This window comes from Schistocerca piceifrons, chromosome X (assembly GCF_021461385.2).
Source record: "Schistocerca piceifrons isolate TAMUIC-IGC-003096 chromosome X, iqSchPice1.1, whole genome shotgun sequence".
Taxonomy (NCBI): domain Eukaryota; kingdom Metazoa; phylum Arthropoda; class Insecta; order Orthoptera; family Acrididae; genus Schistocerca; species Schistocerca piceifrons.
In genome coordinates, this window is record NC_060149.1 from 14,559,110 (window position 1) to 14,582,699 (window position 23,590).

At 38.6% G+C, this 23,590-nt stretch overlaps 1 protein-coding gene across 1 annotated transcript in view; it reads right to left on the bottom strand.

Annotated features, from left to right (window-relative positions):
* Positions 1–23,590, bottom strand: part of LOC124721707 (ceramide kinase) — a 279,703-nt gene that overhangs the window by 81,695 nt on the left and 174,418 nt on the right. Inside the window, exon 3 of the mRNA XM_047246793.1 lies at positions 3,280–3,512. Within this exon, the coding sequence (XP_047102749.1) occupies positions 3,280–3,512 (233 nt within the window). The remainder of the gene's footprint in view (positions 1–3,279; positions 3,513–23,590) is intronic.

Consider the following 23,590-nt stretch of genomic DNA (forward strand, 5'->3'; position numbering starts at 1 on the left):
TCAACTTAAAAAAAAGGGCAATTCAGTGACTGCTGAGAAAACAGACTACAGAATACTGTTCTTCACCAAAATGTAAGATAACTCTACAGAAATCTTAATGAATTGGAAATATACTGGCTCAGATACAGAGTACTTTTCTGAACATGACATCCAGACTAAAGAGATAGTGAGACATCCTGTATAGGGGCATACATCAACTAATTTACTTCTCAAATATTTAATGTGGGTAGCAGACGTGGGCACTCACATCAGACATACTCATTCGAGACAGGTTAATGTTCTGAAACTAGGTAGTAAACACGAATCAGAATAACGAGCAGTAATGTTTGAATTTTCTGACAAAAAATTTGCAAGTGAGAAGTCACTTCCACGTCGTGCTGTCCAGGCAGGTGCTGTGGTTACTGGTCCTACACTCCCATGTATTTGTTTGATTGAGTTTGAGACTCACTGGCCTAATCACCACACATTTATGTTCGCATAATTATTTGGTGGCGCCTGAACACGAAGCTCTATGCCTTGAAACTGGTCGAGAAATAAATTACGAAATTATTGGCAACTGAAGTGGATTTTTATTCTATAAATATGGATGATTCTGTATGGATAGCAATGCAGAATGTTTCATAGGATTTTGGCACCATGCTCACAGCCATTTCCAACATTTGGGTAGTTCCCCACGCACTGTGTGTTTGAACACCACGCTCGACCCCTCCAGCAGTGCTTTGGCCACATCTTCAACAAATAGTGGATCAACTTCTTTCCTTCCTCTGCCACACTGCAATTCAAAATAACCTGTATTTTGAATTTTGTAATCATTTTCTCCAGACCCTTAGCAGACATTGCACCAATGTCTTCCTTCATGCACTTGGGTGTCCAGAACTTCTGCAGAGTTACCGGTGCACAGTCACCATTCTTGTGAAATAGTTTTACCAGTAGTGTGTGATCCTTCACGGAGACAGTCATGCTGGGCCTCTCAGATGCAAACTAAGGAAAAGCCGTGCATCATGCATCTATTGGTGTGCCCCCCTCCCACACCTCCCCTCTCCCTGCATCAATAATAACATGCTGTTCAAATTTGACACCATTCTGAGCAGTGGTTTTCTTTCTACAGCATTTTCCATTTTGAAACTGGAACTTTAATTATGGACACTCAGTACATTGGTAACAGATGTGCGCAGTGTTGCACAACTTTTTAACAAGCATTATTTTGTAACTGTTACTGAAAAGATGTGGTTGTCAGGTTCAGTAGATGCTGCATGGCGTACCTCAGACCAGTCATTCCACATAGGTAACTTCACTAATATGAATATGATCCTCACTACCCAGTAGGGTTCATTTCCATCATAAAATCTTTGAAACCAAAAAAATTCTACTGGTTGTGACAACATATCAACCCAGTTAATTAAAAGTTGTGCCTCTGCGTTTAGTAATATACAAAGCCATCTGTGGGGGGCCTTTTTCTCAATGGTTGAAATATGCTGAAGTTAAGCCATTGTTTAAGAAAGGAGATAAAGAAAAGCTGCCAAATTTCTGTCCAATATGCTAAAGCAAAGCCTTCGTTTAAGAAATGAGATAAAGAAATACTGCCAAATTTCCATCCAATTTCACATTTGCCAGCATTCTCAAAAGTTTTAGAGAAGGTAATATACAATCAGCTACCTAACCATCTGGCAGCAAATGATATATTGTCAAAGTTGCAGTTCAGATTTCTAAAGGGTACTGATTATGAGGAAGTGATCTACATATACAGTAAAAATGTACTTAATTCATTAGACAAAAAATTACAGGCTACTGGTATATTTTGTGATCTGTCAAAGGCATTTGACTGTGTAAACCACAATATCCTTTTAAGTAAATTAGAATATTACAGTGTACCAGGAAATACTGTAATGGTTCAATCCTGTATCACTGACAGGTAACGAAGGGCGTCATTAGTAAAGAGGTATGTGTTAAGCTATCAGGCATCATCAAACTTTGAACTAATTACATGTGGTCTCCCACAAGGTTCCATCTTAGGGCCCTTACTTTTTCTTGTGTATATCAATGACATTTCATCAGTAACATTACCAGGTGCCAAGTTAGTTTTGTTTGCAGATAATATAAACATTGCAATAAATAGGAGAACAAGTGTAGTCTTAGAAAGATTGGTCAATGAAATTTTCATGGTCATTAATAAATGTTTCCTAGCCAATTCTTTGTCACTAAACTTTGCAAACACACTACATGCATTTCAGAACTTATAAGAGGATTCCCACAAGTATATTCCTAAAATACAATGACAGACAGATATAAGATGTGGACAGTGTTAAACTCTTAGGATTATAAATGGATAACATTCAACTGGGAGGAGCACACCACAAAACTGCTGAAGAACCTAAACAAATTTGTATTTGCATTGTGAATGTTTTCAGACACAGGGGATATAAAAATGAAAATAGTGGCATGTTATGCTTACTTTCATTCCACAATATCACATGGGATTATTTTTGGGGTAACTCATCAAGCCAAGTTAAAGTTTTTTGGGTCCAAAAATGTGCAATAAGGATTATTTGTGATGTGAACTCAAGAACATCCTGCAGAGGCCTGTTTAGGGATTAGAGATATTAATTTTTGCTTACCAATATATTTATTCCTTAATGAAATTTGTCATTAAAAATATACCTGTTTTTCAAACCAACAGATCAATTTATGGATTCAATACCAGAAATTATCTTCACAAACTTTTAAGGTGTTTGATACAAAAAGGTGTCCATTATTGATTCAAAAAGTGTTCATCATTCAGAAATACACATTTTAAATAACTTGCCAGCAGCCATAAAAAGTTTGACTCTCAACAAAGTTCAGTTTATGATGAGCCTAAAGGATTTATTGGTGGTCAATTCCTCCTATTTGATTGATGAATTACTTAGTAGAACCAGCTGATGTGCATGTGTGTTTCACTAATAATATCAAATAATGCAAGTATTAGTACAATCTGACTTATGTAAAAATTCAGTGCAGTAATGCAATCACTGTACATAAGTGTTATAAAATGATTTCTAAAATTAGGATTTCTTAACTTTTAAATGAAAATATGCAAAAAACAATTTTTTTTATTCATTCCACATCCTTGATGATCATTTCACCTGGGATCTGTGAAGGTACATTAGGATATCTGTTTTGAATTGCAAATATTTATTGTGTATTCTTGTTTTTATAACATGTTCTACATCCTAGAGGATCCCCTCACTATGGATCAATTGGAATAAGAAGTATATCTAATGTAAGCAAACATGCACTTACCTCTGCAAATGTTCCATCACCACCAATGGAAATCACTGCATCCAGACCATCCAGTGGTCTTCTCAGAAGTGTATCATGGGCATGACCTGGTCTCTGGGTAAGCAAGACTTCAGATTCCACTCCAGCAACAGCGAGTAATGGCTTAACTTGTCTCTCGAGCACACGAGGACCACGCCTACGGCCACCGAATGGATTTACTACTACCAGGACTTTCCGTGGTCGACGTCTCAAACCTGTGTCAGATTGCTTAAATTAATATTAAAATACAATAATAAGCCCTCACTGAAGACATTAGTACTACTGACGTCGAAATGGGCGCTAGATAACGGCCATCACTGTCAGTAAAATGAGTGTGTGTATGCTATGCTTTAATCCACAAGTTTAGTTGATTCAAAAGACAAGTCATCATCCATCTTAATTCATAATGTTAAGTGTATAGGTTAATAACAAGTCAGCCAACATCTGTGTAAGATTGTCCACGCAAATCGTTTGCACATTGTCCACTTTGAAGCACAAACATTTTCATGATGTCTATGATGTGATTTATGTTTCAACACAGATTACTCATTAAATGGCCTTATTTCCAGGATAAATTGTATATATAATCTCTGATCACTTCAATATAAATTAAATTCTATCAAACACGTACTTGTGTGTGTGTGTGTGTGTGTGTGTGTGTGTGTGTGTGTGTGTGTGTGTGTACATACATGGACATTCCTTGTCTCACATTTCCTAATACTTATTTAAAACATGCATGATTTTTTCCTTAAGCTTTGCTTGCACTTAGTGATGACATTACCCTCAAATCAAACAAAGGTAGTGAAATATTCAGTTCCAAAAGTTTTCTTGTTGTAAAGGACAAAAAAAGTTTTAGATTTTGCAGAAATCAGCTTTACTTCATTTGATAATTTGTCCTTGATATCCTTAACAGTATTTTAAACTGAAAAATTATTTGTTTTTATTTATTTTGTTCTTTCTTGATTAATATTTTTCCAGCTATTCTGGTGTCCTTTCTTGTAAGTATAAATAAGTCTTCTTAAAATCAATTTTATTTTATTTATTTAACCTGGCAAGATTAGGGCCATCAGGCCCTCTCTTACATCTAATCAGGCATTCTACTTATTTTACATTCATATGTTTTAGTAGGCATGTTAAACTACATCTAGTACAAAAAGTGAAATAAACAATTAGAAAGGCACACCTGGAAAAATACATACATATAGAGTTTATATTCGTAGATCATAAGTACTGTTATAATTAGACATTATTGAAGAGATAGATTTTAGATAGGAGTGCTAGCAGTAGGGAGTATGAGGGAGACTCATGGTGAAGGGAGGAGAAGAATAGAGAGACATGATGAAACATAATTAAGGAAATATAAAGGAAAAGAAGATTGTGTGGCTAATAGAGATAGATGAAGAGGAAGGCATCTCAGGAGCAAGATAGGAGATGCTAGCTTTGCTATTTGACAGACGAGAAGATTGGCCTTGTACATTAATTTTGTGGAGAAGGTTATGAGGATGACAGTAGGAAATGCTTCAACTTCTTCTTAAAAGCAGCAGGAGATTGAATTTTGTGCAAGGTAAGGGGCAGTTTGTTCCAGAGGCGGACAGCGGGAACTGAGAAGGAGTTTGCAAAAGTTTTTGTTTTGTGAGTGGGCACAGTTAGGATACCAAATAAGAGTGACCTTGTGTTTTGATTATGATGGCATGACAGGTTTTTAATCTCTGAAGCAAGGTACTGGGGTGCTTGCGCGACGAGGAGTCGATGAATTAGACATAGAGTGTGGTAGTCACGCAATTTGTCCGGCCGCAGCCACCCTAGCTTGGAGTATGAAGCACTAACATGATCATATCGGCGAATGTTGCAGGTGTAACGCACACAGTCATTCCTGGTTAGTTCTAGCCGTCTTTTGTTTTCACTACTCATGCCTTGTTGAGTCACATAACAATAGTAGAGGTTTGGTAAAACAAGTGCTTGAACGAGCTGGCGTTTCAAGTCCTGTGGAAATATGTTCCAAAACTTTTTGAGAGCATAGAGACAAGCAGATGTCTTTCGGCACACTGCGACTGTATTCTCCACCCAGTTGAGATGCTCATCCAAAGTTACACCCAAGTTCTTAACTGTTTTCTGATAAGGTATTGGAGTACCGTCGACCACAATAGGAGGTAGCTGTTCGCGGAAATCTGAACTTATTAATTTCTGATCGGCTATTAAGATTACTTGTGTCTTTTTTGCATTTAGTTTAAGCCCCAGGTTTTTCGCCCATGTCACTACTGAAGACAGATCATCATTCATCTGAGTGATTGCAGTGTTTACATCTTCAGGTCTGACGCTTAGGTAGAGCTGGAGGTCATCGGCATAGAAATGATATTTACAGGAGGACAGAACCGACGAAATATTGTTGACATATAAAGGAAACAAAAGTGGTCCTAAGACTGATCCTTGTGGCACTCCTGAGGAAACATGTTTCCAGGAAGATTTTTCATTTACGCAGACAACACATTGCTGTCTGTCTTCTAAGTAGCTTTCAAACCATCTCATTGCACTATCTGAGAAATTAAGCTGTTGCATTTTTCTGAGCAATATGTCAAAGTTAACAGTGTCAAAAGCTTTGCTGAAGTCCAGCAGCATCAATATTGTTGCCTTTCGATTGTCGATGGCATATTTCAGGTCATCAGTTACTTTAATTAGAGCAGTGTTTGTGCTGTGATGTTTACGGAAACCGGATTGAAATTTGTCATATTGGCTGAATTCATGCAAGTGTTCAGTGATTTGGTCATGAACAATATATTCAACTGCTTTGGAAACAGCAGGCAGTATGCTAATTGGTCGGTAATCACTAGGCAGTTGCGGGTTTTCGATCTTAGGGATGGGTCAAATTATGCTTCTTTCCCACGCAGTGGGGTATATTCCGTTCACGAGGGAAAAACTAAATATGTCAGTTAAGACAGGTACTAAGATATCAGCAACATTCTTAATCATGGTTATACCGATACTGTCGTTGCCTATTGCATCAGAAGAGATTCTCATTATTGCTTTTCTTGCCGTATTTGTTGTTACATGTGTTAGATGGACGATATCGTTGTTAGTTATCCTGTTTGGGGATTCTTGTGGACGGTAATTATCAGCCGTGTGGGTATTCAGAGGTGCAGAGAAGAATTCATTTAATTCGTTAGCTGACACATGAAAAGTAGTTTCCGATTTTGCCTTTCCGACCCCCAGGCTACGGAGATTCTTCCATAGAGTCGTGGGCATCAGATCGCTGCATACAAGGGAGCGAGAGTGCCTGATTTTAGCATTTTACTTGTGCTTGTATAGAAAGCTTTGCAATAATGAATGAATTGTGTCCCTCTCCTGGAAATCAATAGCTCCTCATCAATCACAATAATCCTGCCTAAAATACAGGATGTCAGACTTTTATTAATAGCAATTACATTTGACAACTTTTATAAAGTGTACACCATGAGATCTCTAAATGATTTACTGAGACCCTAGTTCACTTTTCAGATTTCATGTTTAATCTTTCTTTCATCCCAGTTGACAGCAGAAGATTTGGGCCTGAGTGTTTGACATTTATGGATTATTTTCATATATTTCTGTCAATTCAATCACAGTTTTCAGAAGTGATGAGCCATAAAGTACTTATCTAGTTTTACTCAAAGAAATTCATATGAAGAGCAATAAAATCTTATAACCTTCTTCTACATTTTATATTAGTGCCTTAACGACTGAAGGCTAAAATCATAAACGTCAAAAACCAATATTGGCATAGAGTTCAAAGCCATATCCTCATTTCCAGTTTCCAAATTGTCTGTTTTTTCTTGTTTTGTGAAAATAAAGTAACCAGGTATCATAACGTACAGACTAATTAGAAATAAATAAACATGAGTTATGTTACCTAATTCACAATATGCAGTGCACCTCTTTTTACAATGAGATTTTCCAAAATTTCAAGTATATGTTTGGCAACCAATATAATTCTGCAATTAATTTTTATCATTGCTGGCTCTGGAAGAGCTTAACAACACTTACGCTGCTCCTATGTCTGAAAATGTATATTATCGAAAACTATTGTGCAACTCAGGAAACAAATTCTAGTCTGTGTCATAGCAAAATGCACAGCACAGATGAAACCTATTTAAACTACACCCATTTCTTATTACAAATGAATGAATAACACTACTTGATTTTGATCAAAACTCCACATAAAGAAAACAATGGGGAAAATAACTTGTCAATTAGTTATTTAGTAACAGTAATTTGTGTTTGGGTTGCAGGCAAAAGCCAATCTCCTTCCCTCAAAAAGGCTGCAGATGATTCATTCCCCCTGCAGCTGGTACTACTCTGTCTAACGACAATCACATCAAATAGGCATTAAAGCATAATCAAACCTTACAGTCAGTGATTTCACAGTATCCCAATATCAAGTATGTTGCAATATGTTTAATACACATCACTGGGCTATTATGATTTCACATTTCCAGTGGTGCTAGGATATATTTGAAGAATTACTTTGCAATGATTTGGATGAGTGTTACTCCAAATGTGTCATTAAATAAATTGTCTGCCAAGGCAAGAGAGACAATTCAGAATTTTCACATCCTAACAAATAAATGAAAATGTGGAGGGAAACTGGGCCATCACCACAAATGATTTTAATCCTTCTTTATTATATCCTGCTTCTTTATTATGTCTTGCCCCTATCTCAGGTGGTGGTACATTACCAATGCCAAACCTCTGAACTGTAATGCACCATCAAAAGTATGAGCAGGTAATATATTTTTACCTTAACAGCTTATCATAATATACACCCTTAAGGAGTAGATATATCTGCTTGAAAGTAGAGCAAATATTATTGGGATGTCCGTAGATTTGTTGGCAAAAATTATCTGATCACATTCCAGTCTTAAAAATATCACAGAGTCATACAACTTCCAAGCAACAGCACATACCCGTGAGTAGAAAAGAAGTAAAGTGGTCACCAAACAAAAGGTTCACATAAACATCATAGAGCTTTACTTGAAATGGTTTTATTGAAGATAGTATGCCCCCTTATGCCCTAGTCTCCTCTTTCCTTGAGAAGCAACTCCTTAATAAGTAATAAGTTTAACATGGAATCTGAGCTAGAATGAAACTTGTACTTTTCATAAGGACAAAGTATTGCCAGAAAGAACAATAGAAAATTCAATGGTAGAGGACCAGGTATCATATATTATTATTGTCACTTCATAAATGAGATGAACAACATTAAAACAGTGAGAAAATGGATTATGCAACAGTTCACTTCATCAATTTTAAATAACCAAATAAGCAGCTTAATTTACTACATACTCAGTATGCCGGATGGGATAACAGAGTCTCGATCCTAGATTCATGTGCCAAAAATTCAGTTTTGGTACAGACAACAAGCCATTACAGGCCAAGCACATCAGTTTTCTGAGAATAAACCATTCACAATTTATCAGTCTGGTGACAAACCAACCAAAGTTTTTATGATATTAGAGTTTCCTTAAATTTCTCACAACTTTTTTATTTCAGTTGCCAGTGAACAATTTATTTTGGTTTCAAACACATCAGAGGCATTCTGCATCTCTTAGACCTAATAAAAAACTAACATTATCCCATAGAGAACATTCAAGAACTTTTATTGGTTTGTTCTTTTTGCTTTACAGTTGCTGTCAGCCTATGGCATAATTATCCCACAGCAACTCACTTTGTAAGGCCTACATGGTGACCATGAGCAAATCATTCAGATGTTAAAACACAAGGACCACATCATGACTCACACAACAGCCAAGTGAGTGTCTGAGGTGGATGAGTACATGAGTCCATTGTCCATGATGCCAACATTACATAGTCATGCATGACCTTCTTCATCAGCATTAACTCACCAGTCAGCAAGATGGTCACAGTTTCCTCTCTATTAAGTTTTCCCACATTTAAATAGTGCTACACTATGTCACTCTTTCAAACACCAGCACATACTTCACAAATGTAACTGATCAAGGATTAAACAATCTCAGAAATTTTGTATGATTCACTGATGATTGGCAATATCAGTTTCTTGTTACTTTAGAAATGCATGACTGCACTTTTAGTTGCTATAAAATTAAATTCACCAAGCACACATAACAGTTACAAAATAGTAGTGAGCATTGCAATAAGTGTTCTCAGTAAGTAAAACCTTGTAACTAAATGCAAGATGGGTGTCAAAAACATGCAGTCAAAATATGTGAATTATTATTCCAGTTCTTGACACACCACCATTTATGCACAACCACACCCTTCCAGTATTGATTCTCCAAAGTGGCAAATAACAACGTTAACCAGAATTGTGTAAAGCATGTGAGACAATGAGTTCAGGAAGAGGCATGAATTTTCTTTTCATTTTCTGTGCAGCTAGGTATGTTTTCTACATAGGAAGTAAAAACATGCCAAACAATCATTCCTGTCATGCTGTATTCTCATTACGCAGGAAACATGAACTTCTGTACCAGTAATTGTATGAACTGAAGTTCATATTATTTGCTGTTGTACCAAGGATATTGGCAAAAAGTTTTCAGAATGGATTTGGATATTCTTCCAAGTTACCAGTTTTATGTCCAAACAATATATTAAAATTTATGTGGTAATATCCACTTCAATTACAAGATACCACGGTATAACTGCTTAAGGCTATTAGTTACATGACAAGAAGATAAAAACATAAAATATTAAGTAATACAGGTGACATGTCAGTGTCCTTTACTCTTATCTTCAATAAATGTGAAACATAGATGGGAGTAGCAATTTAAGAATATTAAGCAATAATGAGGTGGCCATGATGGTCCGGTGGGTAGGGCACTAGATTCCAACCCTGGAAGACCTTGGTTCAATCCTGAGTAGAAGTGGAGACTTTTCATCATTCCAGTCCCTACAGGGCAGCCACACATCCATTCACTCTGCTATTGAATTGAATAATGGGGACCTTTGCTGGAAATAAAAGGCAGCTGGGGTGATGGGCTCACTACCCACCCCCCCTCATGTCACAGCGAAAAGGCTGCACTTGACATGCAGTTAGGTCAGAAGCCCATTCGCCTGTTCAGAAATTAAACAACATAGACTCCACCTTTAAACAATAACATTGATCTGTGGCCCTTGAAACACTGTCACACATCTTACAGTTCTGGCTTTTTAGCCCCTTGCACAGGGCTTTCACTCTGCTGTAAACAACATAAGTTCCTCTGTAACATGTAGAAATCAGGTTTTTAAGATGTCACTGTCCTACAGCAAGTACCTTATGTGGATTTTATTTTGATTGTAATAGGTAATTCTCATCAGTAATAATAATTCATGTCTCCAGTCTGATGATACTGATGATCAACTCTGGAATTTTGTTTCAGTAAGCTCATCATGGCGAAAAGTATGAAGATCGTGCAAATAAGTAATGCCCCACAATTTTTTTTTTTTTTTAAAGCCATTAATATACATAGACAAACGTCCTTGTTGTTGACTCACATTTTATGTTTGTTCTGTGTGCCAGTGAAGTTTGAAACCATTCTGGCAGATGGCAGAGCCATAGCACAGCATCAAAATGGCATCTACATATGACTCACATTACAAGCAACACGCTGTTATTTAATTCTTGTACGCAGAAAAAGAAACCGTGGTGAACATCTGTAAATGTTTGTGTGCAGTGTGTGGCAATGCTGCAGTTGATAGGAGTACAGTTGGATGATGTGTAAAGAGAGTTACAGCCTCAGGAAATGTGGGAACAGAGCTCCATGATCAGCCACACTCGGGACGTCCTGTCACAGCCACTGCTCCAGACATGCTGAATCATGTGGATGCCATTATTTGTGCTGACCTGTGCATCACAACTCAATTCTCTATGGGAACACACTTTGAAGATGATGAGAATGTCAGTCATGATGTGAAAACATGGCTACGCCAAAAAGGACAAAGCTTTTACCAGCAGGGAATACATACTCTTCCACAATGTTGCCATACGGCCATAGAACATGATGTAGAAAAATAGGACATGGAGAAGATATATTGATGTATATTGTCACCAAATTCTGAGAAAAAAATGTGGGGCATTACTTATCGAACGACCCTCGTAAAACACAATAATGTCCACTGTCACTAACATCATATAATGAAATGTAAAGATGCTTAAAACAAGTATAACAATATTCATATATTAACATATCTACAACTACATATATACTCCGCAAGCCACTTTATAATGTGTGGTGGTGGGTACTTCTGGTACCATTATCATTTCCCACCTTTCATGTTCCATTCATGAATGCTGTGTGTGTATAGAATGACATCTGGTGAACCTCCATATGAATTCTCATTTTTCTGCCTTCCTCATCATGATCATGCCACAAAAAATGTATGGGAGGCAGTAATATGTTTTTGGAGTCATCTTGGTGCATACACTGTTCAAGTTTTAAAAGTAAACTTCTCCTTGATGCACAGCTCCCTCTTTGTACCATCTGCACTCGATTAAATAACCTTTGATGAAATGTGCCACTCTTCATTGGGTCTTCCCTCCCTCCCTCCCTCTCTCTCTCTCTCTCTCTATCTATCTCTCTCTCTCTATCTCTATCTCCCTCTCTCTATCTCTCTCCTGTTAAGTAAAAGGTCCAGACTAATGAGCAATGCTCAAGACTCAATAGTCTTTCATTTATAATTTAGATTTCCTTGAGATTCCTCTGATGAATCTCAGTTTGGAATCTCAGTCTCACAATATCTCACATGTCAGTTGGAATTGTTTTCTCATGGCTGATTCTCCCACGGATATCAGTCATTCTGATGGAGGTCTTTCAGTGTCTTGTCACATTCTTTTTGCAACATCACTTCTCTCATCTCATCCACTAATTCCACTTCACTTTCCATAACACTGATTTCAAGTTTATTTCCTTTGTGTAGCCCTTCTATGTATTTCTTCCATCTTTCTGTCTTCTCCTTTTCTTAGTACTGGCCTGCCATCTGATCTCTTTACATTTATACAGCTGCTTCTCTTATCTCCAAAGGTAGTGTACTCAACTTTATGTTGTCATTACACTGTAGGTCATTCAAGGTGATTATTCCCAGGTATTTTATGTTTTTTTACTGTTTCCAGTAATTTGTAGCCAATACTACAGTCAAATAATACTGGAGCTCTCCACCTATTCATGTGATATACATTACATTTATTTACTTTCTGGGGTAACTGTCAGTCTATCCACCATTCATCAACTTCTGCAGATCTTACTGCATTTTGTTTCAGTTCTGTAGCATTGTATATTTCCACACACGACACCCTTACATAACTATGATTAATATCCAATTGACCATTTCTATACATTATAATCAGTAATAGCCCTACAACACCCCCCCCCCCCCCTAGGATACTCACACATTTACTTTTACATTTCCTGATATTTTCCGTTTAAGGGTGGCATGTTGATTTCTATCTGCCAGAAAGCCCTGAAGCCAGTCACAAATGTGGTCTTTTACTCTTTCTCTGTAAGGTAATATTTTGTTTGCTAAGTGACAGTGTGGCACTGCACCAAATGCTTTCAAAAAGTCAAGGACCACGGCATTAAAGTGGTATCCAATGACCAAGGTGCTCTGAATCTCATGGACAAATAGAGTGAGTTCAAGAATCACATGTTGACAAATGTTATTACAGTGTAAGTGAATTTCTATGCTCAACTGTATTAGAATATAAAGAACCATATACTTGACAAATGTTATTACAGCATAAGTGAATATCTCTGTGCAACTGCATAAGAATATATGTTTAAATTAATGTGACAAATGAAATTACATCAATGAATACGTCTGTCAAGCACATAAGATGATTAAGAACCACATGCTTAACAAATGTCACTACAGTATAAGTGACTAGCTCTGTTCAACTGTGTAAGAATATATGATATCATAAATGTGACAAATGAAATCACATCATCAAGGAATAGGTCTGTCAAGCACATAAGAAATTATGTTATAAAAACACTTATTAGTTGTATATTGTATTAAACATAAGATAAATTCATATGAATTCAGCATAGAAATTTTTTTGTAAAGACATTATATAGTTGTTGAAAAGTATCCTGACAAATCCTATATCACAAATGTGATCATTGGGATCATAATAAATAAATAAATAAAAGTTGTTTGATGACCCTTTTTGTAAACAGTGCTTTAATTTATCAACAATATAAGGAAAAGATAGATTGCTACTCACCATAAAGATGACATGTAGAGTCGCAGACATGCACAACAAAAAGACAATTACAACTCAACATGTCATCTTTATGGTGAGCAGGAATCTATCTTTTTCTTATGCTGTTGATATTCCAATCTGGAACTTTCCATTTTACATTAATGTATGTCAGCATATGTCTAAATGCCAGAATATACACAGCATGTTCAATGTCTTTCAGGAAAATAGCAGTAATGTCTTCAAGGTAGGTAACAGATCAATATTTTATACATTTGACAATACAATTCTGTTACTGAGCTCACAAATTACCATGACTTTTAATTTAAAGATGTTGAGCACACTATGTGTGCTTTTATTTAAAAATGTATGCTGAACTATTTCAATGTACTGCATCTGCTGGTACAGTTACCAAACCTGCATGTAGATTGCAATTTTACATTCTAGATATAGAATCTCACACCTGAGTGCGTACATCATCAGATGCTAATTTAGGCTGCCATTACTTGTTGATACATTCCATGTGCTGTATGGGTCAAGACATACTAACATATGGAAGCACATAACGAAATCTGTGTGTGATGTTGGTGATAATGACCAAGGGGGTGAAATATACCATAAATTCCAGCAGTAATAACACTGACATTTGTAACAAAATCTGTGTGTGATATAGACAACATGATGTAAGCCAAAACATGACAAAAAACATAAAAATTATGCAAAGATTCTAAAGTAAAAAAGTATTATAAAACTATTCACATAGTACAGTATCTGGAACCAAAAAGCACACATTTAATAACGTTTTGTAAAAATGCTAACTTTTACATTTTTAGAATAAAGAAACCCACTGATGATGGCAATACTGTGCTGAATCTAGTTTGGGGAAGAAGTTAAACAAAAATGTTTAGCATCGAGGCTGACCCACAATACCATATTGTTTTACACAGACATGGACCAACAGAAGGGTTTTCTAGTTACAATAAACTAACAGAATTCATTCACACATTATGTGCTGTAAACCCCATCACGAAGGAAGCGATCTACTGAGGACAACAACAAACTGTGACTAGTGATAACTACATGTATCGATAATCATATAAATTATGTCTAGATTACTTTATGAATATGAAAAAATGCAGCTACTCAAAAAAGCCACTGCCACTCCTCCTCTTACAATTTCAACTGCTGTTTTCATCTGTTACTTCAAACAATGCATTTATGTAATTTTCCATAGAACAATCTCAAAACCTGTTTAATCAGCATTAGAATGAAATTGAATATACGTCCCTGAGCCCCAATATTGTGATAAATTGTACAAGAAGTGGCTAACACGGTACTCTTACTATATCTTTCAATATCTAGGGATTTTTAGTTTTCTACTTAATGTGTACTGGCAACCTGTTAAATGCTTTTGTACCAGAATATAAAACTGTTTCTGAAATCTAGACAAGGATTTGTAGTTATATGGGAATTATTTTTACTTCTAACATTGTGGTTGTGAACTGTACAACTCACTCTTAATTCACTCTTGTTGCTAACCGCAATTACCATTAGTGCATAAACATACTGACATGCAAATATAAGAATTCTTATGTCCCTGTAGAGGCTTCTACAAGCTGTTCAGTTATCAACTGTACACAATATTGTTACGGCATGCAGCTGTAGAATAAATATATTTCTTTGACCTTAGTTGCAATTCCCCAGACGATTATGCCAAAGGACAGTACAGAGTGACAGTGTGCAAAGTAGCCCATGCAAGGAATCTCATCTGTAAGCAACATAATGACAAAGATTTCTAACTGCAAAACAGGCAGAATTGACCTTTATGGCTAACTTATGAAATAAAATGTTTGTGCCAAATTAAAAGAAGCCTGAAACAGGAAAAATGACTTCTTTCAAGAGAGAGACATTCTAGTCATTTATTGATATTGGAGAGTGAGAGAACACAGAGTGAATATAAAGATAATGATTCTCTCTAAATCAAAACATGGTCAATATTTTGTTGTACAGCATGGAGTGGAGGCCATATGATAACTTCTTTTTAGGGCTTGGGACTAGTAACAAGTCTTAGCTCTTTCAAGACTGTGCTGTACAAAATGCTGAAATTTACAACAAAAAGTGGATACTGCTTGATAATTAGCATTCAAGTAACTTGAATAATCCAGAATGAGATTTTCACTCTGCAGCGGAGTGTGCGCTGATATGAAACTTCCTGGCAGATTAAAACTGTGTGCCCGACCGAGACTCGAACTTGGGACCTTTGCCTTTCGCGGGCAAGTGCTCTACCAACTGAGCTACCGAAGCACGACTCACGCCCGGTACCCACAGCTTTACTTCTGCCAGTATCTCGTCTCCTACCTTCCAAACTTTACAGAAGTTCTCCTGCGAACCTTGCAGAACTAGCACTCCTGAAAGAAAGGATATAGCGGAGACATGGCTTAGCCACAGCCTGGGGGATGTTTCCAGAATGAGATTTTCACTCTGCAGTGGAGTGTGCGCTGATATGAAACTTCCTGGCAGATTAAAATTGTGTGCCCGACCGAGACTCGAACTCGGGACCCGAGTTCGAGTCTCGGTCGGGCACACAGTTTTAATCTGCCAGGAAGTTTCAACTTGAATAATATTTTGTAATGTGCAAATTGCACAAAAACTCTAATTTTTCTTGTATTTGACACAATTATTCACACAGAAAACAAAAAATAATATATTCTGTATCTGGTAATAAAAACTATCATTGAAATTTGGTATTTAATGTTAGATGGTACATTAAAACTAAGTATGGAATTAATTACAATTTTGTGCCAGATTTCTCTGGTATTGCAGAAGTTACAACTGAACTATAAAAAAAGATACAATTAAGTTTGTGAGCACATTGTGGTGAAAAATAACTACACCAACATATAAAGCACTCACCACAAAAAGTGAACAGATGCATTCCCTCGATTTTATAAAACTTGTCTATTGCTAATTTTTTGAAATTCATCTTCTATACTCTCTCTGTTTCCAGTTATTAAATATATGTCACAAAAATCAGTTTAGTGAACAATGAAAACCATTGAAAACAAAGTCACAAATACCAAAGGGAAAGTGCCATACTCAATGAGAACTCAATGATATAATTATTTCTTAGAAAATCCAGGCTGGAATAATGACAATATTATGAAAAGGATAGATCAGTACTCACCATATTGCAGACGTGTTGAGTCACAGATAGGCATAACAAATGACTGTCAAACAAGTAAGATTTCGGCTGTTGCGTTTGCATAAGTGTGTGTGTCTAATTCTGATGAAGGGCTTTTTGGTCAAAAGCTTACTTGTTTGATGGTCTTTCTGTTGTGCTTATCTGTGACTCAGGATCTCTGCTATATGGTGAGTAGCAACCTATACTTTTCATAATATTGTAGTTCTTCCTTACATCTGATAGCAAATTAAGAAATAGAAGTGTAATTAAAATTGAGAGTTTTTGCAGTGGGTTGGATGACTTATCACCTCCTTCAATGGTGAAATGCATCACCTAGGTACCTATTTAATCAATATTATATTGCACTTTGGCAGGTTTCAATGAAGAACAGCGCTATCATTATTAGTATAGTTATTTGCATGTTCTGTGGATAGTAACTGAGACCTCTCACAGTGATCTCACTGACCATTTACAAGTCTGTCTCAAGCAACTCTTTTTTTCCATGCAGAGATTTACACATAACTATGTTCAAATCCCTTATAGCTGAATACCTCACTCCTTTCTGTGCCACACTAAGGCTGAGTGAAAAATAGTGTAAGACATTTCTCCTTCTAGTTCCTAATGCTTTTGATCTGTGATTGATTGTTGACAACAAAGATCATAATGGAGTAAATATACTGTGCAGCTGTTGTCAGGATGCCCACCTATTGAAAAACTGTCTACAAGAGGCTCTAGAGTAAACACCACCTATTATACTTATTATGTGATTTTGTGCAACAAATACATTCTTCCTCAATGATGATATACCCTAGAATATGATGACATAAGACATTAGTGAACAAGAAGAGAAAGAAAATCAATTTTTTACATTTTCATCTCAAAAATCTGATAACCATATAGCTATAGTTGCAGAGCCTAGACTTTTAAGAATATCTGTAAAATGTGATTCGCAGTTCAGGTTTGTATCAATATAAACATTGAATAATTTGGAACATTCTCTTTCATTTAGTAATTCTTCTGATGGGTGTGGTCAGGCCTTGTGCAGTACAAAATGCATTTTTAAATCTATCTAAGTTAAGTGATAGTCCCTTTGCAGGGAGCGAGTTATTAATTTTCAAGAAAATTTCATTAAATTTTGAGGTGTTGAGGTTTCTTCATTGTACGTTGTTATAATACTCAGTAAAGTGCAAAGAGGATTGTTTCTGCTTCTCAGATATACAATAGCAGATCATTTAAAAATCAACACCATTTCAAAGGCGGTTTAGGGATATTTTCAAAGTATTTTGGTATAAGGGACCCATGGTCTGTGGAGGCTCATTACTGAGTAATAGATTATGGCACCAAAATTACTTTTTTCTGTGAAAATACCTTCACAACAGTGAAAAAAATCTTTAATAAGTCATTACCAAACTGTAAAACACAAAATACAGGGTAATTCAATATGCCTCAGGTGCAAAAGCAGTGTGTGTGGTTGCAGTCACTGCAAAGTCAGCCAGTATAGTGTGCTGCACCACTCTTCTATTGCATTCAGTGCACCCAAACAGGGATGCATTTTGGCCAACTATTTTTCCATAAACCTATCCGTACACTTGTATCACTGTTAATATACAAGGTGTCTCACGAAAGACGCCCACGAGGGGCCCGTCTGTCACACAACGCGTTTGCTCGCTGTTGCCGCTGCGCCTTTCTGTTATTGCTACGCACAGTTCTCAGACACCGATACTTTGTGTGTGCCCCGTACACTGTGCGACTGAGTGTACTGGTGTTTTCTTTTGAGTTTTGTTGTCAAGTTTCATCAAAAAATGGTTCAAATGGCTCTGAGCACTATGGGACTTAACATCTGAGGTCATCAGACCCCTAGAGCTTAGAACTACTTAAACTTAACTAACCTAAGGACATCACACACATCCACATCTGAGGTAGGATTCGAACTTGCGACCGTAGCGGTCGCACGGTTCCAGACTGAAGTGCCTAGAACCGCTCGGCCACGACAGCTGGCCAAGTTTAATCGCTTCAAATATTGTTGCTAGATGTCATTACTGCAACTGCACTGAGTACAGGGCTTTCCCTGCCCGTATCTTGCCGGGACAGGTCCTCGACAGGAACACCGTGTGTGTGTCTTCTACTGTGCAACTGAGTATTCGAGTGTTTCGTTTCGAGTTTCCTGTCCAGTTTCCAATCGGTACAGTATACGCGAAGGATCGACAAGTGTTTCTCACGTTAAACTGTGCAAAAACAGAATCGTACATGGAACATCAGCTGGAATTCGAACGAAAATTTCCCGGTGTGCACGTTCCCGACGATTAGACGCTACGCCGTTTAGTGAAGAAATTTCCAGAGGCCGGATCTGTGTTACACAAATGGAGGCCTATAGAACCAAGTGTTTTAACCGAAAATAAATTACACGAGATAGGGGAAAACGAAGGCCTACGGAACCTATTGTTTTAAACGAAAATAAATTATACGAGATAGGGGAGGCCCGAGAAAGAAGTCCGAGACAACCTCTGTGCAGTTTGGCACTTCAGACTGGTATGTCAAGAGCATCTGTTCGTAGACCTTGCACAAATCGAAATTGAAACCATAGAATACAACGGTAGTGCATCGACTGAGGAACTTAGATACTGTTGCTCGACATAATTATTGCAACTGGCTGTACAATCTGTGCACGATGGAGATTTTGATCCCGAGACGCTTTTTTTCTGACAAAGCACGGCCACATTTGTCAGGATAAGTAAATTCTGAGAACAATCGACGTCAGAGCTCCGAAAATCCTCACCAATTACATCGACAAGATACTGAACAGGTATGTGAACAATATACTGCATCCTTTTTTACGAGAACTAACATCTAACGAAAAGATGTACGGTTATTTCATGCAGAACAATGCAAAACCACAAATCGGCAATGTTTCTATGACAGCAATACGAAGTTTTTTTGATGATAGGATAGTTGACTGGGCTCCTCATTCGCCAGATCTAAATCCGTGTGATTTTTATATTTGGGGAATTTTAAAAGACAAGGTGCATGCAACCAATCTGCACACTCTCGAAGAGATGGAAGACAGGGTTCGGCTAGTCATTTCCCAGATTTCGACAGCCGAAATTCGAGATTTTGTTAATGTGTTGAGGAGATGTCAGACTGCTCGTACCACAAAGGGACGTCATTTTGAACACCTACTGTAAATAAAGGTAAGCTTAAGTTAATGAGATGGCGCACGCAGCCGACTAGCGGCAGATTTGTGTCCGAGAGGGAGGCGCGGCGGCGGCAGCGGGTGGTGGCCGTCAGACACGAACACGAGTCAGAACGCAGGCTCGAGGGCGACGAGTTACTGTTCTCGACAAGAGTGAGTGAATGTAACACGTTTCTTCCCATGCCGAGACCCATTGCTGCCATTTGAGCTATTTGACAAATATTTTCTGTGCGACAAAGATACAAAGATGAAGGGGGTACTCAGATAATATCCTCGAACAACTTCTAAAATTTTGTCTGTGGAGTCAAACCTGTAGCATACAGGGTGATTCAAAAGTTAGTGACACACTTGCACACTCGATGGGTGTAACGTAATGCATCAAATTAAGACTGAAATGTTAAATTAAGTTTTGTCTGAAATTGTTTAGTTCAGAGTTCTGCAGTAGAATAACACGAAAGGGCTCGAAATTCGACACAACCTCGTACTGCACATTCACCCCAGAATACGTTCAAAATTATATCCACGTAGATGAAAACAGCGACGTGTTCGACGCCTTATCGCTCTCGGAATGTTGCAGACTCCGTTCATTTCATCCTGCACAGCAATTTTCAATTTGCTCCTGTAGTTGTGCTACATTCTCAATCGCAACGTCGTACACGAGCTCCTCGAGACGGCCGCAAAGGAAGAAGTCCGAGGGGTTAAAATTCGAAGATCTGGCGGGCTGAGCAACTGGTCATCCACGATCTAACTACTTATTGGGATAAGCAACACTGAAATATACTCTTGCCTCCCGACTGAGATGTGTAGGAGCACCATCGGGCATAAACCGTACGTTCGTTCGTGTGGCGAGTGGGACATTATGAAGTAGACCACTTAACTCTTATTCCAAAAGACTGTCGATACACATTGCCAGGTGCTGTGGAATAACGTGCCATCTGAGTAACTGATTGTCGATTATACAACATCAAATTTTCTCTGAAAAATAATGTCGATATCTTCGTACTGTAGTTACGCGAGGATTGTCGTACGTCCACACACGCACGTTACGAGCGTTCACGGTACCCGCGTAAACAGTGCCCGACAACCGAACAGGGGACCGATGACCGTCGCAGTCTGGTCCCTTTGATCCCACAAACCAACCAACCAACCGAACAGCGGATCAGCGGCACGGCGCTCGAGTAAGCACTCACAGAAATTCTGACGTCTAGGGTGGTCTACGTGTACCTCCTGCGAGTGAAATAGGCGGAGTTACCGTCTCCGAAGCAGGAGCCGTGCCGTCGGTTGAGGGACTCCTAGAGTGGCGCTTATACGGCTGCCACTTACAGAAGGATTTCACCTACCATTTCAAGGATTACCTCCACACTCACGCATCCAGCTGACGCCAACCTAACCGTGGTGCACCACGAATGCCACATTCCCTTTGAACACCTGTCCACAGCTGAGAAAGGCTCGCGGTTTGGTACTCTTCTGTTTGGAAACATTTCCAAATACCACCGTCTCGCTGCTCGAGCAGTGCCATCTGCTGCGCCATAAAGGAGGCGCTTATCCGCGCATTCACCACCGTACCGCAACCTAACCTAAACCTAACAACGCCTGCAGTCTACGAACTACCGACAGAACGGATTTGTGTAGTACGTCTACTGCTGCTACAATACAGCAGCGCCACAGAGTACGACGGACCACACCGATGTCGAGTAAAGACATTTCGTGCCAGAATCGACCGAGCAGTGTAGAGGGATGTACAAATCGACATCAGTCCGTATCTACATCTACATTTATACTCCGCAAGCCACCCAACGGTGTGTGGCGGAGGGCACTTTACGTGCCACTGTCATTACCTCCCTTTCTTGTTCCAGTCGCGTATGGTTCGCGGGAAGAACGACTGTCTGAAAGCCTCCGTGAGCGCTCTAATCTCTCTAATTTTACATTCGTGATCTCCTCGGAAGGTATAAGTAGGGGGAAGCAATATATTCGATACCTCATCCAGAAACGCACCCTCTCGAAACCTGGCGAGCAAGCTACACCTCGATGCAGAGCGCCTCTCTTGCAGAGTCTGCCACTTGAGTTTGTTAAACATCTCCGTAACGCTATCACGGTTACTAAATAACCCTGTGACGAAACGCGCCGCTCTTCTTTGGATCTTCTCTATCTCCTCCGTCAACCCGATCTGGTACGGATCCCACACTGATGAGCAATACTCAAGTATAGGTCGAACGAGTGTTTTGTAAGCCACCTCCTTTGTTGATGGTCTACATTTTCTAAGGACTCTCCCAATGAATCTCAACCTGGTACCCGCCTTACCAACAATTAATTTTATATGATCGTTCCACTTCAAATCGTTCCGCACGCATACTCCCAGATATTTTACAGAAGTAACTGCTACCAGTGTTTGTTCCGCTATCATATAATCATACAATAAAGGATCCTTCTTTCTATGTATTCGCAATACATTACATTTGTCTATGTTTAGGGTCAGTTGCCACTCCCTGCACCAAGTGCCTATCCGCTGCAGATCTTCCTGCATTTCGCTACAATTTTCTAATGCTGCAACTTCTCTGTATACTACAGCATCATCCGCGAAAAGCCGCATGGGACTTTCGACACTATCTACTAGGTCATTTATATATATTGTGAAAAGCGATGGTCCCATAAAACTCCCCTGTGGCACGCCAGAGGTTACTTTAACGTCTGTAGACGTCTCTCCATTGATAATAACATGCTGTGTTCTGTTTGCTAAAAACTCTTCAATCCAGCCACACAGCTGGTCTGATATGCCGTAGGCTCTTACTTTGTTTATCAGGCGACAGTGCGGAACTGTATCGAACGCCTTCCGGAAGTCGAGGAAAATAGCATCTACCTGGGAGCCTGTATCTAATATTTTCTGGGTCTCATGAACAAATAAAGCGAGTTGGGTCTCACACGATCGCTGTTTCCAGAATCCATGTTGATTCCTACATAGTAGATTCTGGGTTTCCAAAAACGACATGATACTCGAGCAAAACACATGTTCTAAAATTCTACAACAGATCGACGTCAGAGATATAGGTCTATAGTTTTGCGCATCTGCTCGACGACCCTTCTTGAAGACTGGGACTACCTGTGCTCTTTTCCAATCATTTGGAACCTTCCGTTCCTCTAGAGACTTGCGGTACACGGGTGTTAGAAAGGGGCAAGTTCTTTCGCGTACTCTGTGTAGAATCGAATTGGTATCCCGTCAGGTCCAGTGGACTTTCCTCTGTTGAATGATTCCAGTTGCTTTTCTATTCCTCGGATACTTATTTCGATGTCAGCCATTTTTACGTTTGTGCGAGGATTTAGAGAAGGAACTGCAGTGCGGTCTTCCTCTGTGAAACAGCTTTGGAAAAAGGTGTTTAGTATTTCAGCTTTACGCGTGTCATCCTCTGTTTCAATGCCATCATCATCCCGGAGTGTCTGGATATGCTGTTTCGAGCCACTTACTGATTTAACGTAAGACCAGAACTTCCTAGGATTTTCTGTCAAGTCGGTACATAGAATTTTACTTTCGAATTCACTGAACGCTTCACGTATGCAGGCAAACAAACGCTTCACGTATGCAGGCAAACACGTGTCAAAAGTTTGTACTGACCCACGATGTAAGTCCTACCACAAATTACAGTACGCACCCTGTATAACAAGAATAAGAGCGAGTCCAGTACCGATCCCAGTGGTTCACTTGTAATTATTCCCCCATTCTGTAGATGCCGTTTTGCCGCGACAC